The sequence below is a fragment of the Podarcis tiliguerta genome, assembly GCF_965153285.1.
Source record: "Podarcis tiliguerta genome assembly, chromosome: 16".
Taxonomy (NCBI): domain Eukaryota; kingdom Metazoa; phylum Chordata; class Lepidosauria; order Squamata; family Lacertidae; genus Podarcis; species Podarcis tiliguerta.
Window position 1 is genome coordinate 17431990 of NC_139549.1, and position 24144 is coordinate 17456133.

A 24144-nucleotide genomic window follows, 5' to 3' on the forward strand; every position below is an offset into this window, starting at 1 on the left:
CCTTAACTTGCCTAATGGGGTTGTTGTGAAGATGAAATTTGGGGAAAATGAGAAATGTTAAAGATTGGGATGGAGGGGAAGAGAGAGAAAAAATCCAATGGAGGCACTTTTACAGGATATGTAAAAGGGAAAATAAAGAATGATAAAATGTGTGTATGGGATACGGAAAAGATCAGTGATATGGGGTTGGGGGGGAATTGAATGGGGGGAAATGTGGGAAATTTTCTCATGCAAATGAGGATATTTGCATATGTAATTTGCATCAGGAAAATTTGCTGATACCCTAGAGCAGCCTTTCTCAACCTTGGGTCCCCAGACGTTTTTGGCCTACAACTCCCATCATCCCTGACCACTGATCCTGTGATCTAGGGATCATGGGAGTTGTAGGCCAAAAACATCTGGGGACCCAAGGTTGAGAACCACTGCCCTAGAGAAACCTGCACCAACCTGGTGCCCTCCAGATGTTTTGGACTACAACTCCCAGCTGCTCCAGCCAACATAGACAATAATCAAGGGATGCTGGGAATTGGAGTCAAGCAGCACTAGGAGGGCAACAGGTTGCCCATCCCTCCCCAGAGGTTAAGCAAAGGTGCCCACTAACTGTATTTATGGAGCTATTTGTGCTTCTTTGCAAAGAATACTATCTTATAATTACTCAACCAGGTGCAACACCCACTCTGCCTCCATAATCGCATGAGACTAAACCCCAAGTGCACTCAAAACTTCAATCAGTCCTATAACTGGTGAATTAAATGCTATACTGAAGCACATCTTTGTGACCCTATAGCTGCAGCTAGCTGTTTAAACTTGCTGTCACCTATTACTGATGTATCAGAACCCATAATGTCATAACATGATCAGCAGGGTCCAGTCACACAATGAAGCCCCCATACCGCTTTATTTCACCCACCATGCCTTTCAGCTGTATTGGCACCACCACAAGTGGATATCGCATTGCAGGCTCAACAACACAGTGGTGATGCTGCTCAATGAGTTGTATTCACACCCCTTGACACACAACTGTTCACGTTGCACAATGCCAGGACCGCCATCAGGAATGACATGAATAATCTATTGGGGGGGGGGTCACCGATTCTGTTACCAAAACCCAGTCAGCTTCTAAGAGACATCTGACGCCTGCTTTAAAGGTATCTGGTGACTCTCCACAATCGGCGGAAGAGAACACCATCACCACTTGCGGTTCATCCCATAATATTCCAGGGCTCTAAAGCAATTATTTTGAAAGCTGCATAACCTTCACAAAGCGAATGTTCTGCTGAAGAACCCCTCCAACTTGATGCCCTCCAGATGTTTGGGGCTGTGAGTCCCATCGATCCCAGCCAGCAGGGATAACTGGAGTAATAGCTGAAAATATCTAGAGGTCACTGATGTTGGCAATATGCTGCAAGTTACCAGTTAACAACAGACAGCTGTGCTCTGCAATGGGAGAATGGCCACACTGAGAAAGCCAACATCTAGGGAAGCTCACCTGCCATTACGCATCTTCTCATAAAGAACACTCTCCATTCCCCAAACAGTGTGAAAGCCACTAGTTTGCTAGTGAGGATGCAGAGAAAGTCAAGGTGCTTGGGCATTTGGGCTCTGTCTTCCAAAACTAGATTCTTTACCCTGAGAATTCAGAAGTATCTCAATTACATGGCCACTTTCTTAAGTATTTGTGGTTGTGAGCCATTAAATTATACCACAGCACTGCTTTTGCACTTGCTGCAAAAGATTACTCCCTCTGGGATTTGCTTTCAATGGAAATTCATATTTCTAGTTCCTAGCTTCCTCTTGCAGGCAAAAGTGAAAGCAACAACATTAGATTCTCACAAGTTAAACATTATCCCACTGGTGGCCACCTCACCGTTTCCATTTCTTCCTACCTGTACGGTTGCAAATCAACACTGTGAAACAACAACAACAAAGAAATGTGACAGTATGCTCTTGAAGGCAGAGACCTTTTTTGTACCTGAAAACACGGAACTGTAGAGTTGGAAGAGACGCCAAGGGTCATCTAGTCTAACTGATGTAATGCAGCTAAAGAATTCCTGACAGATGGCCACCCAATCTCTGCCTAAAAACCTGCAATGGCTACTAGCCACAATGATTATACTCTGACTCCACAGTCAGAGGCAGTAGTGCTTCTGAATACCAGATTCTGGAAATCACAGTAGGGAGCAGTGTTTGGGTCTGGACATGGTTGGCTACTGTGAGAACAGAATGCTGGACTAGATAGGCCCCCTTTGGCCTGATCCAGCAGGGCTCTTTTTATGCAGTCCACAACATCTGGGGGGTATCCTGTTAACTACCCCTGCTTTTTGCACCAAAAGAGGCCCCTGCCCCAAGGGGCTTACAATCCTGTTAGAGAGAGAAACAGGAAATACAAACCTTTTCCTAAGTAAGCTAGCAAGCACCAATCTGTTTATCTTTTCCTCACTGGGAAGATGCTCCCTCTCACCACCATTTTACTTCCCCTCCAACAAATTGACTTAGTTGCCAGTATCAGAGTTCTCCCCGCACCCCCAGTGTGCTGTTTTGAATGAGACATCTAAAAATGCCCCCCTCCCCAAAACCCCCACCCTTTCTTGGCATGCAGCACACACCTGCAGCAGACAGCCTGATTCAAAACAGCAGCTAGAGAATGCAGCTATTCAGCCTCCTGGTGCATGAGCTCCATAATCACACCAGCCCACATTCAGCCATCCCCCAACAAGGAGAGCAACAGAACAAGTGGATCTAACCAAATGACTTAGTGAAAAGCAGAACCTCACAGCAGTTTTGTGAAGAGGGAGGGCCCGGGAACGACTGAAGCAGCTGCAGCAGCTGTGCTTTCTCTCTTAAAAAAAGAAATTACTGCTTGTGCAGATTACTCTTTCAAGGGAAGGGAATGAGGAATGAACTGATGCCCAATTATTTGGGGCTGGGCAGAGTTCCCTCCCCCACCAAAAACTCTCTCCAAATACCATTCTCCCCTGCCCCATGACAAACATAATCAAATACTGATAGATGTTCTCCTGCATGCATCTCTGATTGATTTCCAAGGGCTCCGTGCAGGAGACCTTGTTAGTTCACGGTGCCCTGGGTCTACTCTGTCTCAGCCTGTGTGAGATTGTCTGCAAAGATGGCCTACTTCAAATATCGCCTCTGTTGTTGATCCAATAGGTGGCCACAGGCCTCGCTCTCATTTAGTCCAGAAAGTTATTCTCGTGTTCAACCCCCCACATTCAGCACACCTTGGGAAGTAGGTCTTTCATGTCCCCATTTCACAGAGACGGGAACTGAGGTCAAGAGGGAATTTGTCCAAATATACTGAGCAAATTGCCTTTGAGGCTCTGAAGACTACTGTCAAGAGGAGAGTTCTGAATGCAAGGTAGTTCTTCCTTCTTCATGCCAGTCTGAGAGCCACTTCTAAACACTCTGTTTTCAGGTTTCAACTCCAGCTTCAGGTTTACTGTTCACAATTTTCCATTTAAAGAGTGAAAGAAGGGCTTGAGCTTGGGAGGAAGAAGCCCAAGTGGGCACTGTAAAAAATAAAATAATCTAAAGCTTTCTTGGTAATTTCTCATCCAAGCCTTGGATGCAAAACACGACTCACAGGGGGTGGTGCAGTATTATGGGAAGCTCCAAAGAACTATAAGAAGTGCAGAGCTTTGGTGGTAATAACTAAAGTAAACTGCATGGCTAGTTTAAGCTCAGCCCTTAAGCATATGCAGACACATCCTCTTACGAAAAAAGGAAGTTCCACCAAGCTCACTCACATTATGTGACCTGTATACAAGTTTGCATATATTTATACGCAACTTTTGAGATATTCAGGTTTGCATATATTTATATGCAAGTAGTAACTTTTGAGATGTTCAGGTTATGGCTTCCACTAGCACAATTTAAAGCTTGTGTTGCAGAGATTAGCCCAGCTTAGATTCTTGCACTATTAAAAAAAGGCATTAATGACATCAGGAAATCCTGAACTGCAGCTATGGAAAGCACAAGGCATGAGGGGGTTTGGGACAGCATTTTTTCACTGAAACAAAAGGGCAGCTGAAACACAGCCCAGCAAAACTGCCGAAGTCAGCAGCAGAAAAGGGAGACAAGCATAAATCGGGGAGGTGGGAGGGAGAGCAAGAGCGCTCCTAGGCAAGCAAGACAGTCAAGACGCAAGGGTCTAGAAAGCAAAAGCTCTGCCATCTCTGAAAGCACCATCAGAAATACAGTCAGAAAGCCTCTCTCAGAGCCGATTCCTTGCTTACAGATTAAGAACCCGTTGGCGCCGATATCTGCAACAAGAGCAAGAGGACCGAGGTGCCACGTACACTTCGTTTTGAAAAGAAGTCCTTGAGCCTCTTCGTCCTTGATGGTGCAGAGGGCAGGAGAAAAGCAGATGCATGATCCCAGCAGGCTAACATAATTTCAGAAAACAAACAATTCCTCCTGGAAATAAAGAGGGACTGTCTTTATGAGAATTCCCCAGAGACATGGGCACCATTTCTCAGGTGTCAAAAGACCAGCGAGAGCAAAGGCAGAAGGGCAGATGTTGCTGCCTGGATTGCTGAACTGGCATCTTCCTTCCCATAACACAGGCCTGAAAAAGCATTCCAGATCCAGGCCACAAATAACCGCCGTTTTGGAGCCCGAATCATGTTCCTGGTTGCCTGACCCTCCAAAGGGTCTGAGAGGTAGAGTGTGGAAATTTTCTGGAAGAACAGGTGGCCTGGGGTTTGTCAAGCCTGGCTAGCACCTTCTTTAACATATTAGAAATGGACCTATGTGCAAATTTACAAAGTCCGCTACTAACGAGACAGGCAAGCATTGGGAGGGGGTAGGAGAGATTCTACATTCCAAGAGTTTATCAGCCAATGGTGGTAGATGCTGTCAACAAACTTTCAGGAGCCAATCATGCTTGGGATGTGGTGGGTGGGCAGCAGCTTCCAGAAGCAAATGTGTGGGCAACAAAGTTTCTGGGATTTTTCCAACTCTGGGCACTGTTTCCATCTTGCAGATGGCACAATTGGGGGTTGAACGACAAGCCACCACACATTTACACCCCCTGCAGTGGAAGTTGTAGGGATTCCGCCAGACAGGCCTGTCAGTGCAAGGGAGGAGATTATTAAGAATGGTTGCCAAGAAGTGCAACTCCCCCTGTTTACAATCCTCCCAGAAAGGAGGGTCATATTCATCTGCGTCAAACACCCACATAAAAATCTTGCATTCTGCCCATTTGCATTGCAGAGGCTTGGGGGAGAACCTATTGGCAGCCATTATTTATAGAACATGTCTGCACAACTCATGATCCATGAAGGCAAACACAGTCCACTGACAGCATACTATAGGGTACCAGGCATGATCGTGTTTTTACAGTCAAAAGCAGCTGGCAGAAACCCAAGGCTTATTGAGTCCAGCAGCCAAGGAAGCATCCAAAACAGACGGGTCTCTGTAACATGGTCCCACAGCATGCATCAGTGATGCAGTACATTTCACAGAGTCTCTTGTGCTAAAATGCCTACCTTCCTCTATACAGGCCTGGTAGATAATCAGAGAAGGCCTTATGAGAATGCCATGACCTGAAAAGTGTTATCTGGAGGCAGTAGAGAAGCCGGTTTTCTCCATGGTGCCGACTACCCTCTGGAATAACCTTCAGAAGACACTTAATTGTTTGGGGGGCTTTCCTTGCCCAGGAGCGCTGTACCCTTCTACCCTGTTCTCTGTGATACCAATTTCTCCATTTTAAATTGTTTAAATATTATTTCACTTTTGGAAAACACAATTAAATTTCTTTTCATATGTGGCATAGAAATGTTTCAAATAAACAGCCAAACAAGTTTGTACTCTACCAAACTGAAGCCAACCTTTTAAATATCTTCCTGCAAGACAGGAGTTTAGACACCTCCTCCCCCATACCATGCCAACTGGGAAAGCAAAGCGCTGGCCTCTCAATTCTGCAGACAGAAGCTCACAGGAACACCCCACATGCTGTCTCTCCACCACGCTCCCAGAAGCCAGGACACAGCTATAGATAACCTGCAACACATCTATGGATATCCTGCATTAATGGAATGACTCCACTGCTAATAGCAGCTGTTCTTCACCTTGCATAAGGAGGCAGTCACATATTGGTTAAGACCCAGCTACATTCTGAAAGTAGCATAGAGGGGTGTTAATTTTGCTTGAAGGCAGACAATGATCAGGCTCCAGTTCTGGATTAAACACAGCTGCACACTAAGCACTCTTCACCTTCCATCTAACCTTTGAGCATCAGTAGCCTTTTCAGGCCAGAAGGAAGAATAGAGAATTGCCTGGTTGCCTACATGCAATTATCAATCACCACAGGAAATCAAATCAGTGAACAACATCAATTCTGATTGAGAGGTTGGCTAGATACAAGAACCACGCTAAAAAATTCACTCACCAAATTCCAAGCTTGAGGATATTGTAACTGAACAGCTAAGACTTCATCAGGGAATGGTTTTTAATTTGATGTATACCTTTTTTTGCATTTACTTTTTTTAAAAAAGGCATTTGCCTTCTCAGAAGAGGGGGAACTACCGGTAATTTAAAATGCCCAAGTGCTGGCACTACTTTTTAGATCTCTGTGTAACCAGATACCTGGGACTTTCCAACCCTGCCTACCTCTTGCCCTTGTGATGGGGCAAGATAAACAGTGTTCTGTTTTGCTTTCTCTTCTTATTCTTCTCTAGAGGAAGAGATATAGTTGCACTTTTCTTTCCCTTTCCCTCATCCCGCTTCCCACAAGATAGTTTACCTGTCTTTTGAAGAGGACTGAGAAGATGTTGGAATGCAATTGCATTTGCTTCCATATCTGTTCTTTCCTATATTGGAGTCAAAACCTTGACATTGGTCCCTTCTGTCTCTTGGCTCCAGTGGGTGGACCCATGGCCCCGTACCATTCTCCATCAGCCTCCCAATTTATAGACCCAGGAGAACTCCAGATTTTTTCCACCTTGTTTCACACACCATTCCTGTTGCACTCCGCAACGACTCTTTTAGAAAGGAAAATAATATTGGAGGCAGGAGGAAAAATGACCCCATTCCCTGGCTTGCACTGTCGAGTAACTGATCACTGAAAGGGGGAAAGGGATGTGCAGCTATGAGCAAACCCTACAACTCCTTGCAGCCTCCACCCATACTTTCAGCCTCAGAACTCTGTATATGGGCAACATAATGCAGGTAACCTGCCACTTCAGCTTTATACACGCAGCAGTTTTTAAATAAATAAATAAAAAGGAGGTGAAAAGGGGGTGGGCATCTAGGAACCCAACATTGAACCCAATGTGTTTTGCCTATATGTGATTTTGGCTTAACAGTTGAGTGTCGTCTGTGCCCTGATTTCCCTCTGCCCTCTACCCTCAGCACAGGGCACAAGTTCCCCAGATACACTTTTGCCTTCTCCAGACCTTGGTGTTGGTCAAGGTGGGAAGGAACAGAAGCCAATTCTCTTTTGTAGTAGTAGCAGCAATAACAAATCTATTAACAAATCTATTACCACCACTACCACCCTCACACAATACATTTGAGAGCAAAGGATAATAGGACCTTGTGGTCTGTCTGAACCCCACCACCCACTTCACTTGGATTCAAGTTGCATATGGGGTTCAAAACCTAAAATCCCTTACCATTCCTATTACTGGTGGTGAATGGAAGTAGGACGGGGCCTTCTCTCTGCTGTCCCCGCCCCCACCCTTCCAATCAGATCCCTGCCCTTTCATATTGTGGCAGGAGAACACTGAGACTCTGTTCAGAAAAACAAAAACAAAACCACCATACTACGTAGATGCTGCAAATCGAATAAACATGACCCCCAGAGTCTAGTCTCGTTGAATTCAATGAGGGTTAGGCCTGAGATGACAAGGTACAGGATCATGTTGTTAACTCCTTAGGCTCCACAATCAGTCTGAGAAAAGGACCCAAGGAACCCAGAGACCCCCCCAGTCAGAAAGAAAAGCAACAAGTCCTGGCCTCAAATCCCTTCCCCCTCCCCCTCCAAAAGATGGACTCAGGAGTCCTGGCCTGAATCTTCCCTCCCCCCCACCCCACTTTTCAAAGGATGAACCCAGGAATCCTGGCCTCAGCAACGTCACCTCCCCACCCCGTCCCAAGAATGGACCCTGGAGTCCTGGACCCCCTCTCGAATTAACCTAACTCTCTCCCCTCCCCCCACCCCGCCCGCTTGTGGTTATTTCAAAGACAGGGAAGGGGGGCATATTCAGACAGACCCGCCCCGGCCTCTCCCTTACCGGCAGTTTGGGGCTGACTTCCCCCTTGCAGCTGTGGCAGAAAAAGCGGTGCTGGGAGACGGCGGCCGCCGCAGCCGCCGACGCCTCCGCCATTTTGCTTCCCCTCCCCCTCCGCCGCCGTCGTCGTCGTCGCCGCTGCCGTCAGTCCTCCTGAACCAGCAACGCTCCGCCGCCACAGACCACACGGAGGACTCGAGGCCTAGAGCGGAACACTGTGGATCGCCGAGGGGACGCTCTAGCCGCCACACTTCCACACTTCACTTCCCTCTTTCTCCTTCTCCTCCCAAGCCTTGGCAGCGGAAACCTAGGAGAAGTTTTTTTTAAAAGGGGGCGGGGCGTCAGGACTGCTGGGTACCGGATGTGGTTCCCCGGGCATAGCGAAGGGTCCGGCGGAGCGTGGTTGCCATGGTTGCCGCCATGGAAAGGGAAGCGGAGGCCTAGTCGAGTAGGGAAAACGGGCCGCCCTCTGACCCGAAGGTTACCGGCTCGGGTGTAAAGAGAGTCCATTCGGGTAGGTAGAGGGGAGGGAGGACTCTTGGATCCGCGGCCACGGGGGTGTTGAGTCGGTGGGGACCACGTAGGGAGGAGGAGAGCTGGGAGCCAGGACTCCTGGGTTCATCAGGGGAGGGAGCGGCTGGACTTGGTCGTCTTTCTGGTTCAAGGCGGCGGGGTCGATATAGGGGGTCAGCTGGGGTCTCCTGGGTTCATCAGGGAATGGCCAAGCATATGGAAGAACATGCCTTGTTGTTATTATTACACGGTAGACCAGGTAATTTCAAGAATGTGAAACTTAACCGGATGTGCATTTCCCCCTTCTTTAACCCTCGCCTTGATCTCGTGCCCTTTCCTCTTGTGTCAAATTCACAATCGTAAGCTTCTCAGCACGGACGCCCATTGCTATTCTGTAAAAACACCACGTGTGGTGTTTTGTGTGGGGTGCATTAAAAAAAACCAAACCATTGTGCGGATGTAAGATTAAAAGGAGCAGGGGATTTATTTTCTACAAGAGGTGTTCAAGCATGCAGTCTCCACTTCCTACCTCCAACACAGTTCAGGAAAAGCATTAGTACTTGAATCTGCTGAATGTGTATATTGGCTCTCATGGTGGATTAGCTGTAAAAATGTTAATACCCCATGCAGAGACTGGGGGGATTCTTTTGTTCATCTTATCCTTGCCTTCACATCTCTAGCCATTACGACCACAGTAAAATGTCCATTTGTGCTTGTGCTGACTTCTGTGGATACATTCTTGTCTTACAGAGGGCCAGACAGATATATTCCTGCAAGATGACCCAGGCAGAAATCAAGCTCTCTTCCCTCTTGCTCTCTGAACATTTTGGTGAGATCGTAGAAAAGATTGGGACGCACCTCATTCGCATGGGTAGCCAGCCATTACGGATGATAGCTCATGACACTGGGATGTCACTTGACCAGGTATGCGTAGTGGTAGATGGCACTGATGCAGAAGAAAGGCTGTTACATGAATAATGGCTTTGCACTAGAAAACCATAGAGTTTTGGCCTTAAGTCAGGGAGACCCAGGTTCAAATCCCTGCTTGGCCATGAAGGTCCCTGCATGACTTAAGGCCTGTTAACTTCTTCGACCTCAGAGGGGTGTTGTAAGTGGGCAAAGGGGTGCATTATAAATACTGCTGTTCCTGGCAACGGATTTCTCTGGATGATCCATAAGGTTCATTCTGACTCTTTGAATCCTTTTCACACTGTTTTGCTCAAAATTGAATGCTGTGCTCTGGACTGGGGTTGGGTAGAGTCTGCAGATCTCCATATATACACCGTGCTTTTCTCCCATCTGCACAGGTTCGGAAGGCACTCTGTGTCCTGATCCAGCACAACTTGGTGACGTATGAGCTGCAGAAGCGAGGCCTGGTGGAGTATGAAGCCCAGTGCAGCCGAGTGCTGCGGATCCTCCGCTACCCCCGCTATATCTACACTGCCAAGACCCTTTATAGTGACACGGGTGAGCTGATCGTGGAGGAGCTGCTGCTCAATGGCAAGATGTCCATGAGCGCCACAGTGAAGAAGGTGGCTGACCGGCTGACAGAAACAATGGAAGGTGAGCTGAATTTAAGGTGGGGCTCAGCCCTGGAAAAGCACTTTTGGGTGGAGCCTGGAACTAAGATCTGAGTCGAGGGTTTGTTTCCTTTTCTTCAGATGGTAAAACAATGGAGTACAGTGAAGTCTCGAGCACGTTTGTACGCCTGGCAGACACCCACTTTGTTCAGAGATGCCCATCAGTCCCTGAAGGTCCAGAGCCTTCTGATGGCCCACCTCCTCCTGTGCCCACATTGCAGCTTAACGAAAAGGATATGTATGTGGTTCCAAAACTGAATCTCATAGGTGAGGAAACAACTCGGAGGCCCCATGATCATTTCGTTAATCCTTGTAAAACTGCATCGTCATAGATGATGTGCAGCATTGGCTGGCAACTGGTAAGCAATGTCTCAAAGCTATTTTCCTAAACAGCAAAGATGTCTAGGCTCAGCAAAGCTCATTTCAGGTGGTTTCAGGAGAGAAAGGAAATGGTGGTCCTGTCTACAGTTGGTTTTATGCAATCTTAACTCATCCCCTTGCCGCCGCCACCCAAAAAGAAACCCTTGGGAGTTGTAGCTTGTGATGCTGAAAAGTGTTTGTCCTTGCTTTTCTCTCCTCACACCCTTTCAAACCACAATTCTTGGGTTCCCAATGATAATGGTTTGATTGTTAAATCATATGAAAACGTCTGTGGATTTGCCCTGAGAGAAATAGATAGCGTATCATGCTTACAAAGCATGATCATTGATGGAAGCTGAGGGCTGAGCAGCTATAAAAAGGTGGGCTTCGGCAGACTGCACCCTTATTGCTACTCAAAGTGCAGACCTTTCTTTTGGCCATCAGGGAAGGGGAAGAGGAGGCACTCCGACAACGGGCAAGACAATGGAGAACGCAAAGCAAAACGACAAAAGCAGGAGGCAGACAGCAATGAGGTAAAGAGGCCGCTGAGCTGGGTAGTGCATCCCTTCGTGAACGGGTACTGGAAATTTAGCTTTCTCCATCACCTTGAAAGGAAGAGCAAATCTCCCATTGGTTTTAATCATAGCATCATAGAATTGTAGAGTTGGAAAGGACCACGAGGGTCACCTAGTCCAACCCCTTGCAATGTAGGAATCTTTAGCCAAATATGGGGCTCAAGCCCACGACCCTGAAATTAAGAGCCTCGTGCTCTACTGACTGTAATATCTAAATGATGGGTTTGGAGGAGGTGAGCAGTCTTAATATATATTGTGAGGCAGAACGGGGGGGGGGGGGGGGGTGTGGACGTGTGGTGCCTTGGCAGTAGTTGGAGGGTAGATCCTACCCACGTTTAGGGCATGATAAGGCTTGATTTTGTGGCAGGGTGTGCCCCATGTAAATTAAGAGTAACTGTAACAGCATTTGAGGTTGTAATCAATTGTTCAATTCAGAATAGACCTATTGAGAATAATGGACCTAAGTTACTCATGTTCATTAATGTATCTACTCAAAGTAGGACTATCATTGGTTGCAACCCTTGGTTTTATTACCTTTAGCACCGAAGGTGTACTGCAGTTGTCCTGGTTATTTCATTTATTTCTTTATCTCTCCCCACCCCCACCCCAAGTCTTGTCTTGCTGGTCATTATAGCTGTGCAGATCAGCTCAATGGCATGTGGGCTTCGTCTCCTGAAGCCATAGAGGAAGCAGCCAACATGATTTTTCCCTCCCAGTGCAGCGAAAGGAATTGTGGATTTACTTGTTTTTAAAGCAAAATAAATCATGCAAATGAAGTTTGTGCACACTTGCTCTATTAGCATAATATATGCAAGTTGCAGGATTTAGTGCTTGTGGTGACAGAATTTTGGTTGGAGTATCCTAGGGGTACAAGTAGCACACCCAGTAGTGCAATTTGATACACAGGGTAACACCTGCTTCCCGCTTTCTCCCAACCAACACTTCTCAGTCTCCATCAGATGATGGAATCTACTGGCAAGTCAACATTGACCGTTTCCACCAGCACTTCCGAGATCAAGCCATTGTCAGCGCTGTGGCCAACAGAATGGACCAGGTGTGTTGCTTTCCTTCTTGGGGGGTGGGGTCTATGTCATTAGACTAATATGTGGTGTGGCCACATTTGGGATACTGTGTTATAGTTCTGGTTGCCCCACCTCAGAAAGGATATTCTAGAGATAGAAAAGTTTCAGAAACGGGCAGCCAAAATGATGAAGGGGATAGAGTGACCCTTCTATGAAGAAAGGTTGTAGCATTGGAGAATTTTTCGTTTAGAGAACAGGCGAGTAAGAGGAGACCTGATAGAAGTTTATAAAATTATGCATGGCATGGAGAAAGTGGACAGAGAAAAGTTATACACCCTCTTGCATAAAACCAGAACTTGTGGGCATCCAGTGAAGCCGAATGTTGGAAGTTTCAGGGCAGATAAAAGAAAACACTTCTTAATGTGGCACATAGTTAAATTGTAGAACATGGGTCAGCAAACTAAGGCCCGCGGGCCAGATTAGGCCCAATTGCCTTCTAAATCCGGCCTGCGGACGGTCCGGGAATCGCCTCGTGGATTGCCATTGCGCATGCTTTTTCCCTCTCCCTCATACCTGCTTCTCCTTGCCCTGCCTAGAGGAGGAAGGGGGCTGGGCTTTGTTGGTGCCAGCCCCTCTCCGGAGTCGTGTGCCGCTCATCGTGCCACCAGCCCCTGCCGCTTGCAAGACACAGGAGCCGCGGTTGGCTGAGTGCCCCTCTCGAATGGCCGCTATTTAAAGCAGGCCCTCTCTGAAGCCCTTTCATGTGCCACTCGTCGTCCCTCATTCATTCTCCCCCTCCCCCAATATAGTCCGGGCCCCCACAAGGTCTGAGGGACAGTGTACCGGCCCCCTGCTGTACAACTTGCCCACACAGGAGGCAGTCGTGGCCATTGGATGGCTTTAAAAGAGGATTAGAAAAATTCATGGAGGAAAGGGCTATCAATGACAACTAGCCATGATGGTTATTCTCTGCCTCAATACTCGGAGGCAGTAATACTCCTGAATACCCATTGCTGGAAACCACAGTAGGGGAGAGAGCTCTTGTACACGGGTCCTGCTTGTGGATTTTCTCATGGAGGCATCTGGGTGGCCACCATGAGAACAGCATGCTGGACTGGAAGGGCCATTGGGCTCATCCAGCAGGCTTGTCATACAGTAAGTCCTTACGTTCTTACTGGAGGCTGTTTCCTCTGCTTTGGCATTTCCTCCCCTGGCCAGTTTTTAGTTTATCAAAGAAGAGTTTTAGCTTTTCCCTTTTCCTTGGCATACTAGTTTTCTACGTGCAGGGATTTATTACTTACTTTTGGTATGGCAGAGCTTTTTAATCATGCAAGCTCCCACCTACATTTTACAGTCTGTGCACAAAACAAGGACTTCCCTAAGAGTTCTGCCTCTGTCTCCTCTCTTTCCGACAGACCAGCAGTGAAATTGTGCGGACGATGCTGCGAATGAGTGAAGTCACAACCTCTTCCAACGCGCCGTACACCATGCCCCTGTCTTCCAACGAGGTGAGCAGCTACTTGGGACTTGTTGACACATGTGTATGAAAGCATGTGTGTAAGGCACGTGTTCACTGTACGTGTGGAGTGTGTGGGCATGTGTGCTCTGTGTACTTGTGGGGTGGCCCTGCCTTCCAGCTCTGACCCCTTGATCCCTTTTTGCCACACCCACTTTCATTTGGGTCCCTCCCACCATTGGTGTGCAGTTCCTGGAAGGATGGCACCAGAGGCAAGGCAGCCCTTGGCCTAAAGAGGTCACTGACCCCCTGTAATAAACCCCTCTAATAGAGTGGCTCATGCCTGCCGTGCCTGGGGGTTCAGTCAGGATTACATTGCTGTCCTTTCCCCAGGTCGGAGTAGCTACTAGAGAGGGGATGGCTCGTTTTTGCCAGGGGCACATGGCTTGCCTTGGTATGTGATATTGTTATTTATTTATATGCCATCTTTCAGCCAAAAAAAGGCCCCCAGGACAGCTCATAAAAAAGTACAAATGCAAATGCAAACATATCAGCGCAAATACAATACAAATCGTACTGAATCTTAACATCTCAAAAGGATATAATGCATTCATTTTCCTGCCAAAAGAACAACAGATTATGCCCCACAAAACATTAAGAGAGAGCAGGAGAGAGCTTTTGTGAGTTGTTTGGCATTTCTTTCTTCGTTTTATGTAATCGTAGAGCTGGAAGATGACCTTGGGGAGGTAATCTAGCCTAACCCTCTGCTCAGTGATGGGATCTTCCAGCAACTTCACACCTGGCAGATGGCTGCCCAGCTTCTGCTTAAAAACAACAACCCAGCAGCACAGAGCCTGTGCCTCCCAAGAAAGGCTGTTGTCTTGCCTGATAGCTCTTACTGTTAGGAGATTTTGTCAAAATCTGCTTCCCTTCAGTTCCTGGCTCTATTTCTCATTTTTCCCTTTGAAGTATCAAAGAGCTAGCCTGCTCCACCAACAACATGACAGCCCTTCAGATATTTCAAGGCTGGTATCATGTCATTGTCCTGTCCCGTCCCCCCCTTTAATTTTTTCCAGGCTAAATATACTCCACGCTTTCCACCGGTTTTCATAGGACTTACTATACTATTAGTTCTAGAATAATGGTATTATAGATTAATGGCTGTATATTTATGCACACTGTTTATATATACATATATAGGTTTAGAAAATAAAGCCGAAAAAAGTAAATATAAAATGTATAGATCAAATAAAAAGAGACTTTAAAACCATAACTATAACTGTGACAGAGTTCAATACAGAGGTTCTATATCAATATTAAGAAATAATTATGGAGAGATGGGTCAGAGTTTCATCAGAACTTACATCAGATCAGGAGCCATCAGCAACAAGAACAAATCAATTGGTTAGGGAAGGGGACAGTCTGAAACGTGTCTAGGCCAGGCAAGAGGAGAATCCTTCAAAGGGAAGGCAAATATCCCCTCTATAGCTAACATGAGTCATTTCAGGTTTGTGTAATACACTTTTGTTGGTTATGAAGGTTATAAATGGAAACCACACTATTCATTAAAATACGTTGTTCTGTAAAGAACCTCTTGTAGGTCACCCGCTCTCTGGTTATGTTCAGCAGTAGCTTAAAGTCTGTAAGAAGTCACAGGATATATACAACACTGGACTTCTGATTTGTTTTTTTTTAGATATTCCGGTCGCTTCCAGCTGGTTACAACATCTCCAAACAGATTCTCGATCAGTACCTCACTCTATTAGCAGATGATCCGGTAAGAAAGTCCTCTTCTGGATTATTATTCTCATTTCGAACAATGCCTTTGAAATGGCATGCTCTTTTTCTTTTCTTTTTGACTTCCTTTTTCTGATAATAAAACCTTGTCTGGTTCAATCCTTTAATCTCCCCATAGCTGGAGTTTGTTGGCAAGTCGGGGGAGAGTGGCGGAGGAATGTACGTCATCAGTATCCTTTTTCACTTGGTTGTATCAGGAGGACTGGTTTCGTGTTTGAGGGCAAGCTGTGCTAGTTGTTAGGAGGGTGTGCCTGCACTTCTATGCTGAACACGTGTACTTGGGTACATGAAGAGCACATTCCAGCCCGCCCATTGTGGGGTTCCAGCTGCCACACGGGCTCAGCTCAGCCAACCTGGGGGAGATGCAGCAGAAGCCAGAGATAGCAGCTCACTTACCTAGCAAATGGATTGTGGGGCCCAGAGGAAGAGAGAACAGGTAGGGGGGGGGCAGGAGCCAAAGCAGCCCACAGGAGCTCCTTCACAGTGCTGATCCCAACTGTGGCACTAGGGCAAAGAGCAACCAATCCTTGGACCCTGCACAGCCCACCTGTTCTTCACCTCAGCCACCGAATGCCTTAAAGAGATGCTTCTCTCATGTCTCTTAAAGAGGGACTGGTGAATCTTAAGGAACCTGTTACAGCCTAGACCTTGGAGCAGCCAATGTCCTCTCAAGTGAGGAAAGAACCAAGGGAAAGGTTGGTTCTCTGCTCTTCTCTTCTCCCTACCCCACATTTTCTCACTCAGTTGATCAGGGATCAGTTTATCCAAAGAGAAAAACTGAGAGAAAATGGCCAGGGGCAAAACAAGCTGGGCCTGCGTGGTCAGAGGCAGCAATGCTTCTGAATAAGAGTTGCTGGAAACGGCAAGAGGAGAGTGTGCTCTTGGGCTCAGGTCCTGCTTGCAGGTTTCCCACAGGCATCTGGTTGGCCACTGGATGGAGCATCACTGTCTCTGGCCATTTTGGCTTGTAGCCATTGATGGCCTTGTTGTCCTCTATGAATTTGCCCATCCAAGTCAGTGGCCATCATTGCCTCCTGGGGGAGCCATAGTTTAACCATTTGCTGCATGAAGATGGACTTTTCCTTTATCTGTCCTGAATCTTGCAGGTTAGCAGAAGGCCCTGATGTGTCTTCACATCATTGGAAAGCCTAGAAGGTGCCTCCCAAGTTAACCACCCAAACTGAAACTCCCGTCAGTTGGTTAGAAGGAGGTGAGGGGCAAACCACTTGGTGCGTACCAAAATGGAACTCTCCCTGACATTTTTCCCTAACCTTCCCTCAAACAGACCTTCATAAGGCCCTGGCGTCTCTGGCCACCGCAACGCTGGAATCAATAGTTCAGGAAAGGTAATGGGGAGCCTGCCTGTTTGGAGATGCAGGAGTTGAAAACTTGCTTTGAGTCAAGATATCAGGCATGTCAGAGCTCATTGGCTTAATGTATTTGCAGTGTTATCTTGCATGCAGGCCTGCCTCAAGCCAGAAATGTAACAAGAGGCCGGCTCCTTGTGCCTGCTGCAGACATCTTTAGTGGCCGTGGTGAAAGCAAAGTGCTATTTCCTCCTGCCAGCAGGGTGCAACCAAAACTTCACGTTCATTTGTTTCATAAGAATTATATACAGATTGATTGTTTTAAAGCAAGGTTGAGGCAGTTTACGAAAAGAATAAGCTTATCAGTAAAAACAGTTTAAAAATGACGATTTAAAATAATCAAAAAATAATTAAAAAACAGTAAGATGAAAACAGACTAAAATGCACATGACATTCTGCATCTCTGGGTAGGCTTGCCTAAACAAAAATGAGTTTGGCAGACACCAAACAGAGTACAGTACAGTGAAATTTCCTGCCTGATGTCAATAGGCAGAGAGTTCCAAAGTGGGTGCTGCCACACTAAAAGATTGATTTCTTACAGATGAGGAATGGTATTATGTGGCAACTATAATAGGTGCACGGGTGGCGCTGTGGGTTAAACCACAGAGCCAGGACTTGCCGATCAGAAGGTTGGCGGTTCGAATCCCCGCGACGGGGTGAGCTCCTGTTGCTTGGTCCCTGTTCCTGCCAACCTAGCAGTTCGAAAGCACATCAAAGTGCAAGTAGATAAATAGGTGCCGCTCTGGCGGGAAGATAAACGGCGTTTCCGTGTGCTGCTCTGGTTCACCAGAAGTGGCTTAGTCATGCTGGCCACATGACCCGGAAGCTGTCTGTGGACAAACACCGGCTCCCTCGGCCAATAAAGCGAGATGAGTGCCGCAACCCCAGAGTTGGTCACGACTGGACCTAATGGTCAGGGGTCCCTTTACCTTTATAATGGTGCTAGTTTCACAGACCAAGGCGGTCATGTGGGCATACATGGGGTACAGCGATCTCACAGGTAAACAGGTCCTTGAGTTGTTGTTGGTTTTTTCCTTTACATGCAAACAAACCATATAAACTTAGTACATGTTTTTACATTGACTTACAATAAAAAGACTCGTTTTTTAATTAACAGAATGTCTCCCTAGGTTTCCTATGTGTTGATGGTGGCATCAAAATTGTCTTGTCTGTTTTCTATTTTCTTTCAGTGTTTTACATTAGCTTCTCAGCCAAGCCTGTTTGCCATACATTTGTAGACCATCTGGTTGATGATAACTCAAGGACAGTTTTCCAATGTCAAGCAGCAACCATAAAAATGTTGATAAGCAGAGCACAGACCAGGCTGTCAAAGAATGACAGCAATGCTAACTGTGGACTGTACTGAATTTGTTGATCTTTTATCTTAATGCTTTCCTAGTAGAGAAAACATAGTTTTGAATAAACTGCTTATTTCTTTTCTAGTAAAGAAAATCATTCTGAGCTCTTTGTATCTCAGTACAGTAGTACCTCAGGTTAAGCACTTAATTTGTTCTGGAGGTCTGTTCTTAACCTGAAACTGTTCTTAACCTGAAGCACCACTTTAGCTAATGGGGCCTCCTGCTGCTGCACCACTGGAGCACGATTTCTGTTCTCATCCTTAAGCAAAGTTCTTAACCCGAGGTAATATTTCTGGGTTAGCGGAGTCTGTAACCTGAAGCGTATGTAACCTGAGGTACCACTGCAATACCTTGAAGTGCTTATAGCCATTGAGTCCCAATGATGGAATAAACTAGGCGCAGTTAGAGCTCTACACGTCTTTCAGCCTTTGACAACGGTACCCTCCAGATGTTTTGGACTCCCTGCACCAATCAGTTAGAAGCCAAACTGAGAAGACTGATGCTGCATAGCATGATGCATTCAGAGAGTGCAAAAAACCAGCCTGCTAAGCCATTTTATTTCTCTGATCTAGATTCGGGTCTCGTTGCGCTCGCATCTTCCGCCTGCTCCTGAGGAAGAAGCATCTGGAACAGAAGCAAATAGAAGACTTTGCAATGATCCCTGCCAAGGAAGCAAAGGAAATGATGTACAAAATGCTGTCAACTAACTTTGTAGCCCTGCAGGTATGCTCCTTTGCGGGGGGGGGGGGGGGCTGTCCTGAATAATCTAGGTCTGAAAAATAAATTATGCAAAACCAAAGTTCCATGGAAGACCTGAGCTGCTTGGATGCAAGTCAAGATGAGCACTGTGAACTATCCAGGCCCTGAGGAAATAAGGTGGAAGCAGAATTCTTTGCAAGATTGCAACTCCTGTGCATACCATTCTCAACTCCCAGTGTGCTATTTTCATCAGCGTGAAAACCAGTTCCTGAGGTTCCGTCACACTCTAGCATCATCAAGAAACCAGACGTGTCACAGGGCTGCGCTGATTAAGGGGTGGGGTTCTACAGGTTGGAGCAAAACCAGTTCTCAGTGCTTCCCATGGAATTTTATGGGGACAAAAACTCAGACGCAAGCATTACGAAGGGCAAGGGAGCCGGGAAAGAGGTGTAGTTAGTACACCCACACCTTGGCCCCTTGTCTATGGCCCCTATTCCACTGAAAGGCTCCATAGATTCCTATATAGAAAAGTTGAAAGTAGTGTGCTTGAGCATCAACATCAGAGGCAAAGTTGGTGATGACATGAGAGAAAGCCTTTGCTGTGGCCGCTCCCAGATGGCAGGATTCCCTCCCAAGAGAGGCTAGACTGGCTCCCTCCTTGTTAGCCTACTGCTGGAAGGTTAAGACCTTGTTTAGATTGGCCTTTGGAAACCAAGGTGCAGGTGATGCTGACCACTGGGCTGTCTTTGGGCAAACTGCATTTTAATGCTAGGCTTAAATGTGTTTTTCATGTGTTTTCATGTGAAACTTGCTTTCAACTGGTTTGTTTTTATTGCGTTGTATATTATAAAGGTGTTATAAGGATGCCGCCTTGAATCCCAGCTTGGGAGAAAGGCAGGACATACCGTAAATGCATTAAATAAATAAGCAACAGAAGAAGAGCCTGCTAGATTCGACCAGTGGCCCACCTAGTCCTGCATCCTGTTCTCACAGTGGCCACCCAGTGGCTAAGGGACTGCATTGCAAATCAGGAATCATTGGTCTCAAATCCCATCACTACCACTGAACATGCTCTTTCTCAGCTTCACTCCCCCCACCTGCAATATAATAATAATAAAAAATAATAATAAATTTATTATTTATACCCCACCCATCCGGCTGGTTTACCCAGCCACTCTGGGCGGCTCCCAACAGATGAAAAACAGAATAAAACATCAAACATTAACAACTTCCCTAAACAGGACTCCCTTCATATGTCTTCTAAAAGTCAGATAGTTGTTTATTTCCTTGACAACTTTTTTATTTTAAGTTCATATGGTTTCATGTACTGTTCTTGTGAACCACTTTGATGTTTTAGTTATGAATTACAGTCGTACCTCTGCTTACGTATCCCTCTGGTTACGTAAACTTTGGGATATGTAAGCGACAAACCCGGAAGTATATTTCCGGGTTTTTGCCACACGTGCATGCACAGAAGCGGTCTCTCCGGTTGTGAAAACCTCGGGATCCGGCCGGACCTCCCAAAGGGATCCCGTCCACAACCGGAGGTACCACTGTAGAGGTATATAAATAAGTCAGCATTCCAGTTCTCTTTTCATTATTAAGCAAACATAGTGGGTGTTCTCTCATTCAAAAATAGGAGATCCCCAAGACCCCCGATCATGCCCCTTCCCGCACTTTCTACCTATATACAGTGAACAGGCTCTCATCTGCACGGATGCTGCTCCACCGCTGTTACAAGGTACGTGTCCTGTGGCTTCACTGCCCTCGCTTTCCTTTTTTAAAAAAAAATCTGCCAGGAGAAATTGGATTGCAATAGCCCTTTTCTCTTCCTCCTCCCTTCCAGAGCGTGGCCAACCTCATAGAAAGACGCCTGCATGAGACTAAGGAGAACCGGTGAGTGAGCTGTCCTGGGGGGAGGAGGGTGGTTAGGGCAAGAAGTTGGAGCCCTCAAGATCCACCTCTGCAGGGTCGCTCTTCCTCTGTTCATCACTGCCGTCACAGCTTTGTGGTGCTGTGTGACAGGTTGCAAATCTCTGATTTTCAAAGGTCTTTAAAAGTGGGAAACTTGCAGAGCTGACCCCCAATTCTTCTATGTGAGTTTGTCTCAATGGGGCTCACCCCAGAAGGACTACATGAATTCTCCCTTGTGAAGGAGTCTTGATTCTCTGCTCGGGCCTTGCCCCATCTTTGGCCAGCCTTAAACTGAAGTGGTGTGGTTCTGTCTGACCCGTGGCTTCTGTCCTGTGCCAGGCGTCTGCTGGAAAAATCCCAGCGGGTGGAGGCCATCCTCGCCTCAATACAGGCCTCAGGGGCAGAGGAGGCACAGCTGCAGGAGATCGAGGAAATGATCACAGCCCCTGAACGGCAGCAGCTGGAGAGCCTCAAGCACAACGTCAACAAGTAAGTGAGGAGCAGATGGTGGGGATCAGAGAAGGGACTTTGGACGTCATCAAGTCCAAGCCATTTGCTCAGTGCAGGATCTGACTACAGCGTTCTGGACAGGGGGCTGCTCAGCAGATCCTCCGTGCTCAGAGTGTGCCCCTCAATACCTGTTGCTGAGGGACACATGGAAAGGTGGGAAGGGCTGTTGCCTTTATGCCTTCCTTGTGGGCTTTTCAGAAGCTGCTGATTGGACACTACAGGAAAGAGGAAATTTGGAGGGTAAACACACCCTCAGTCAACCCACCCAGACAGGTGGTTCTTGTGCTGCCTTCGTAGGCCAGGCCCAAATCAGAGTGCATGACCTCTGTTGTATTTAAGGGGTCACTTCTGTGGCCAGGACATCTGGTGGAATGACTTCCATAAATTTTGATAGAGTGAGCGTGTCTACTTTTTTCTTTTTAAACCACACCACAGGGCTAATAATGTGGATTTATTCACAAAGCCCTATCAAATTGCTTCTTGGGGATGCTTAAATGTTTTCTCTCACACACCCCTCCCTGTGTGTATCTGACATATAAGATCAAGATTGTCACCTGATTACTTTTGTTAGTAAAAGTGATACTCAAATGTCACAGCAGCCATCAGGGTAAAGGAAGCACTCCCCACCTTCTCTCTCTTTCTCACACAGATGAGAATAGACCACTTCTAAAATGTCATTTGCCATCTGCAGTTTTCACAATACTTGTACAGTGGTGCCCCGCAAGACGAATGCCTCGCAAGACGGAAAACCCACTAGACGAAAGGGTTTTCCGTTTTGGAGGTGCTTCGCAAAACGAATTTCCTATGGGCTTGCTTCGCAAGACGAAAATGTCTTGCGAGTTGCTGCGATTTTTTTCCGCTCCCCACCCCCTTTTTCTAAGGCACTAAGATGCTAATAGCCTTTTAGCAGCTAATCCGCTAATCCCTTAAGCTTTTAATAGCCGCTAATAGCGCTAATCCGCTAATGGGGTTGCTTCGCAAGACGAAAAAACTGCTAGACGAAGAGACTCACGGAACGGATTCTTTTTGTCCTGCGAGGCACCACTGTATTTTTTTTTTAAAAAAAAGTTTAGTTGTTAACTGGTTTTAATCAAGGACCATGTTTAGTTTATTAACATATTCTTAACTGAGTAATCAAAACTGACATATAATGTAGCCGGAATAATATATATATTCATATTTCTCCCCTTTTAACAAAGGATTGATGCAAGTGAGAACCAAGTGGATGAGACCATATTCATTTTGGAATCCTATATCAACAGCACCATCAAGAGCTGAACACCCCCAGTGACTACAAGGCAACGGAGAGGGGCTGTCTTCCTCCTCCCTAAGGAGCAATTCTGTCTCCCCATCACAAGCAGGGCTAATGGACACTGAGTGTTGGGTGTGCTTCAACCACTGCTTGTGACTCTATTTATGTCAATTTTTTACGAAAGGAAATAAAAAGACAAACCTGTTGACGTAGACTGGTTGGGAAGTGTTAAGGGGAAGAATGCATATTTGGGTGTGAAAGGATCGTTCTAAAACATAGCCTTGCCTAGAGAGCAGCTTCCCTCTTCCACCATCTTCCAGTTCAGAAGGAACCGCTGGGCCTCAGTCTTCACAAATATAAGACTTCAAGATTGCTGTAAAACAGGACTAAGTATTTTGTCCCTCCCATAGAGGGACATAGAAAGGTGGGTAGACTTGTCACAGTGTTCTGCCAGTGTGGTGGGCCCCACTAGAAAATTGAGCAGGGGCACTCAAATAACTGAATCACTGAATGCATTTCCAGAGCTTCAATTCTCGAACATAGCCTCTCCATAAGTGGCAGGAGGTCTGACATCAACATCACTTATATTTACATAGCTTATATACAGGAACCAGATCTTGTCAAAATGATTGTGTTTGGTTTGGCTTTGAATGACACTTCTATGCTGCGCTAAATGTTCAGAAAGAGCTAGATCCCAAACTTGTAATCCTGTCATAGATGAACCTTTGGGGTCTTTCCAACAGGAGGTGATCTCTAAATGGGCAGTGGTAAACAGCATGGCAGTTGGGTCCTTATGTATAAGGGGAGGGGCTAGATCGGCACCCAATGACATGGTTTGGGTTCAATGATTTGACCAATAATATTAGGAGACAACCTCAGAAATGTTTTTCCAAACCCCAATAAGCTTATCACACTCACACTCACAACTGTACAAGGGCCCATCTATTGCTAAAGACCCACCAGCATTGAGACAAACTCACAGAGGTGCTACAGTAACATTGTCTCACCCACCCTAGGGACATAGATGCTGGTTGACCAGGACTTGCGGCCCCACCAAGGGTGCCCTACATACATAGATTCAGGTGTGCCTAAGGCCCTTCACATTGCTGTCAGCTGTTGGCTTAGGGGTGCTGGTGGTCAGCCTGTTGGCCTATGTCTAGGGTGGAGCTAGCTCATGCACCAGAAGCCTCTTTGTAAATTCCTACTTGAAGAGGATGTCATTTCCTTGCAAGTCTCATTGTCTGGTGTTCCACCTGTGTCACAAGCCTATGAATCAGTGACAGGCCTGTACAAGCAGGATCAGAGGCGATTTCCAAAAGGACTTCAGTGCCAGCAAGCTCTGTGCTAATTCCAATGGCTTTCACCCATCACAGCACCGTTAATAGATTACAGCTCCCAGCATTCTTGGGGGGAAGCCATGACTGTTTCAGGCGGTCTCATAGCCCTTTAAATGTATGGTATAAATGTGACCAAAGTCTTGTACCTCAGAGAT

General features: G+C 46.5%; 2 protein-coding genes across 4 annotated transcripts in view; one reads left to right on the forward strand and one right to left on the reverse strand.

Annotated features, from left to right (window-relative positions):
• RNF115 (ring finger protein 115) overlaps window positions 1-8542 on the reverse strand; it is a 36241-nt gene extending 27699 nt beyond the window's left edge. Inside the window, exons 1-2 of one of the 2 annotated variants that reach the window (XM_083417420.1) lie at window positions 8253-8356; window positions 4314-4431 (exon numbers count right to left, since the gene is read on the reverse strand). In XM_083417420.1, coding sequence (XP_083273546.1) covers window positions 4314-4406 — 93 coding nt within the window. In that variant the 5' untranslated portion in view covers window positions 4407-4431; window positions 8253-8356. Of the gene's footprint in view, window positions 1-4313; window positions 4432-8252 lie in introns of both variants that reach the window. The other variant, XM_083417419.1, reaches the window with a different exon arrangement.
• A 37-nt stretch (window positions 8543-8579) lies between these two features.
• POLR3C (RNA polymerase III subunit C) lies at window positions 8580-22858 on the forward strand. 2 transcript variants are annotated; one of them, XM_083417363.1, is made up of 15 exons: window positions 8580-8763; window positions 9513-9686; window positions 10070-10325; window positions 10424-10609; window positions 11147-11235; window positions 12227-12331; window positions 13715-13807; window positions 15452-15532; window positions 15671-15722; window positions 16838-16898; window positions 18850-19000; window positions 20616-20717; window positions 20823-20872; window positions 21230-21379; window positions 22600-22858. In XM_083417363.1, exons 2-15 carry the CDS (start codon window positions 9540-9542, stop codon window positions 22676-22678), a joined length of 1602 nt encoding a protein of 533 aa, XP_083273489.1. In that variant the 5' UTR covers window positions 8580-8763; window positions 9513-9539; the 3' UTR covers window positions 22679-22858. The 2 variants fall into 2 exon arrangements, with proteins under 2 accessions (XP_083273489.1, XP_083273488.1); XM_083417362.1 differs by having other exon boundaries at window positions 8628-9021.
• The last annotated feature ends 1286 nt before the right edge of the window (window positions 22859-24144 follow it).

Coding starts and splice junctions, on each gene's coding strand:
- POLR3C (XM_083417362.1), top strand. CDS start 8,989: ATGCCTTGTTGTTATTATTACACGGTAGACCAG. Junction 16,899..18,849: donor GAATCAATAGTTCAGGAAAG/GTAATGGGGAGC, acceptor TCTCTGATCTAG/ATTCGGGTCTCGTTGCGCTC. Junction 21,380..22,599: donor CTCAAGCACAACGTCAACAA/GTAAGTGAGGAG, acceptor CTTTTAACAAAG/GATTGATGCAAGTGAGAACC.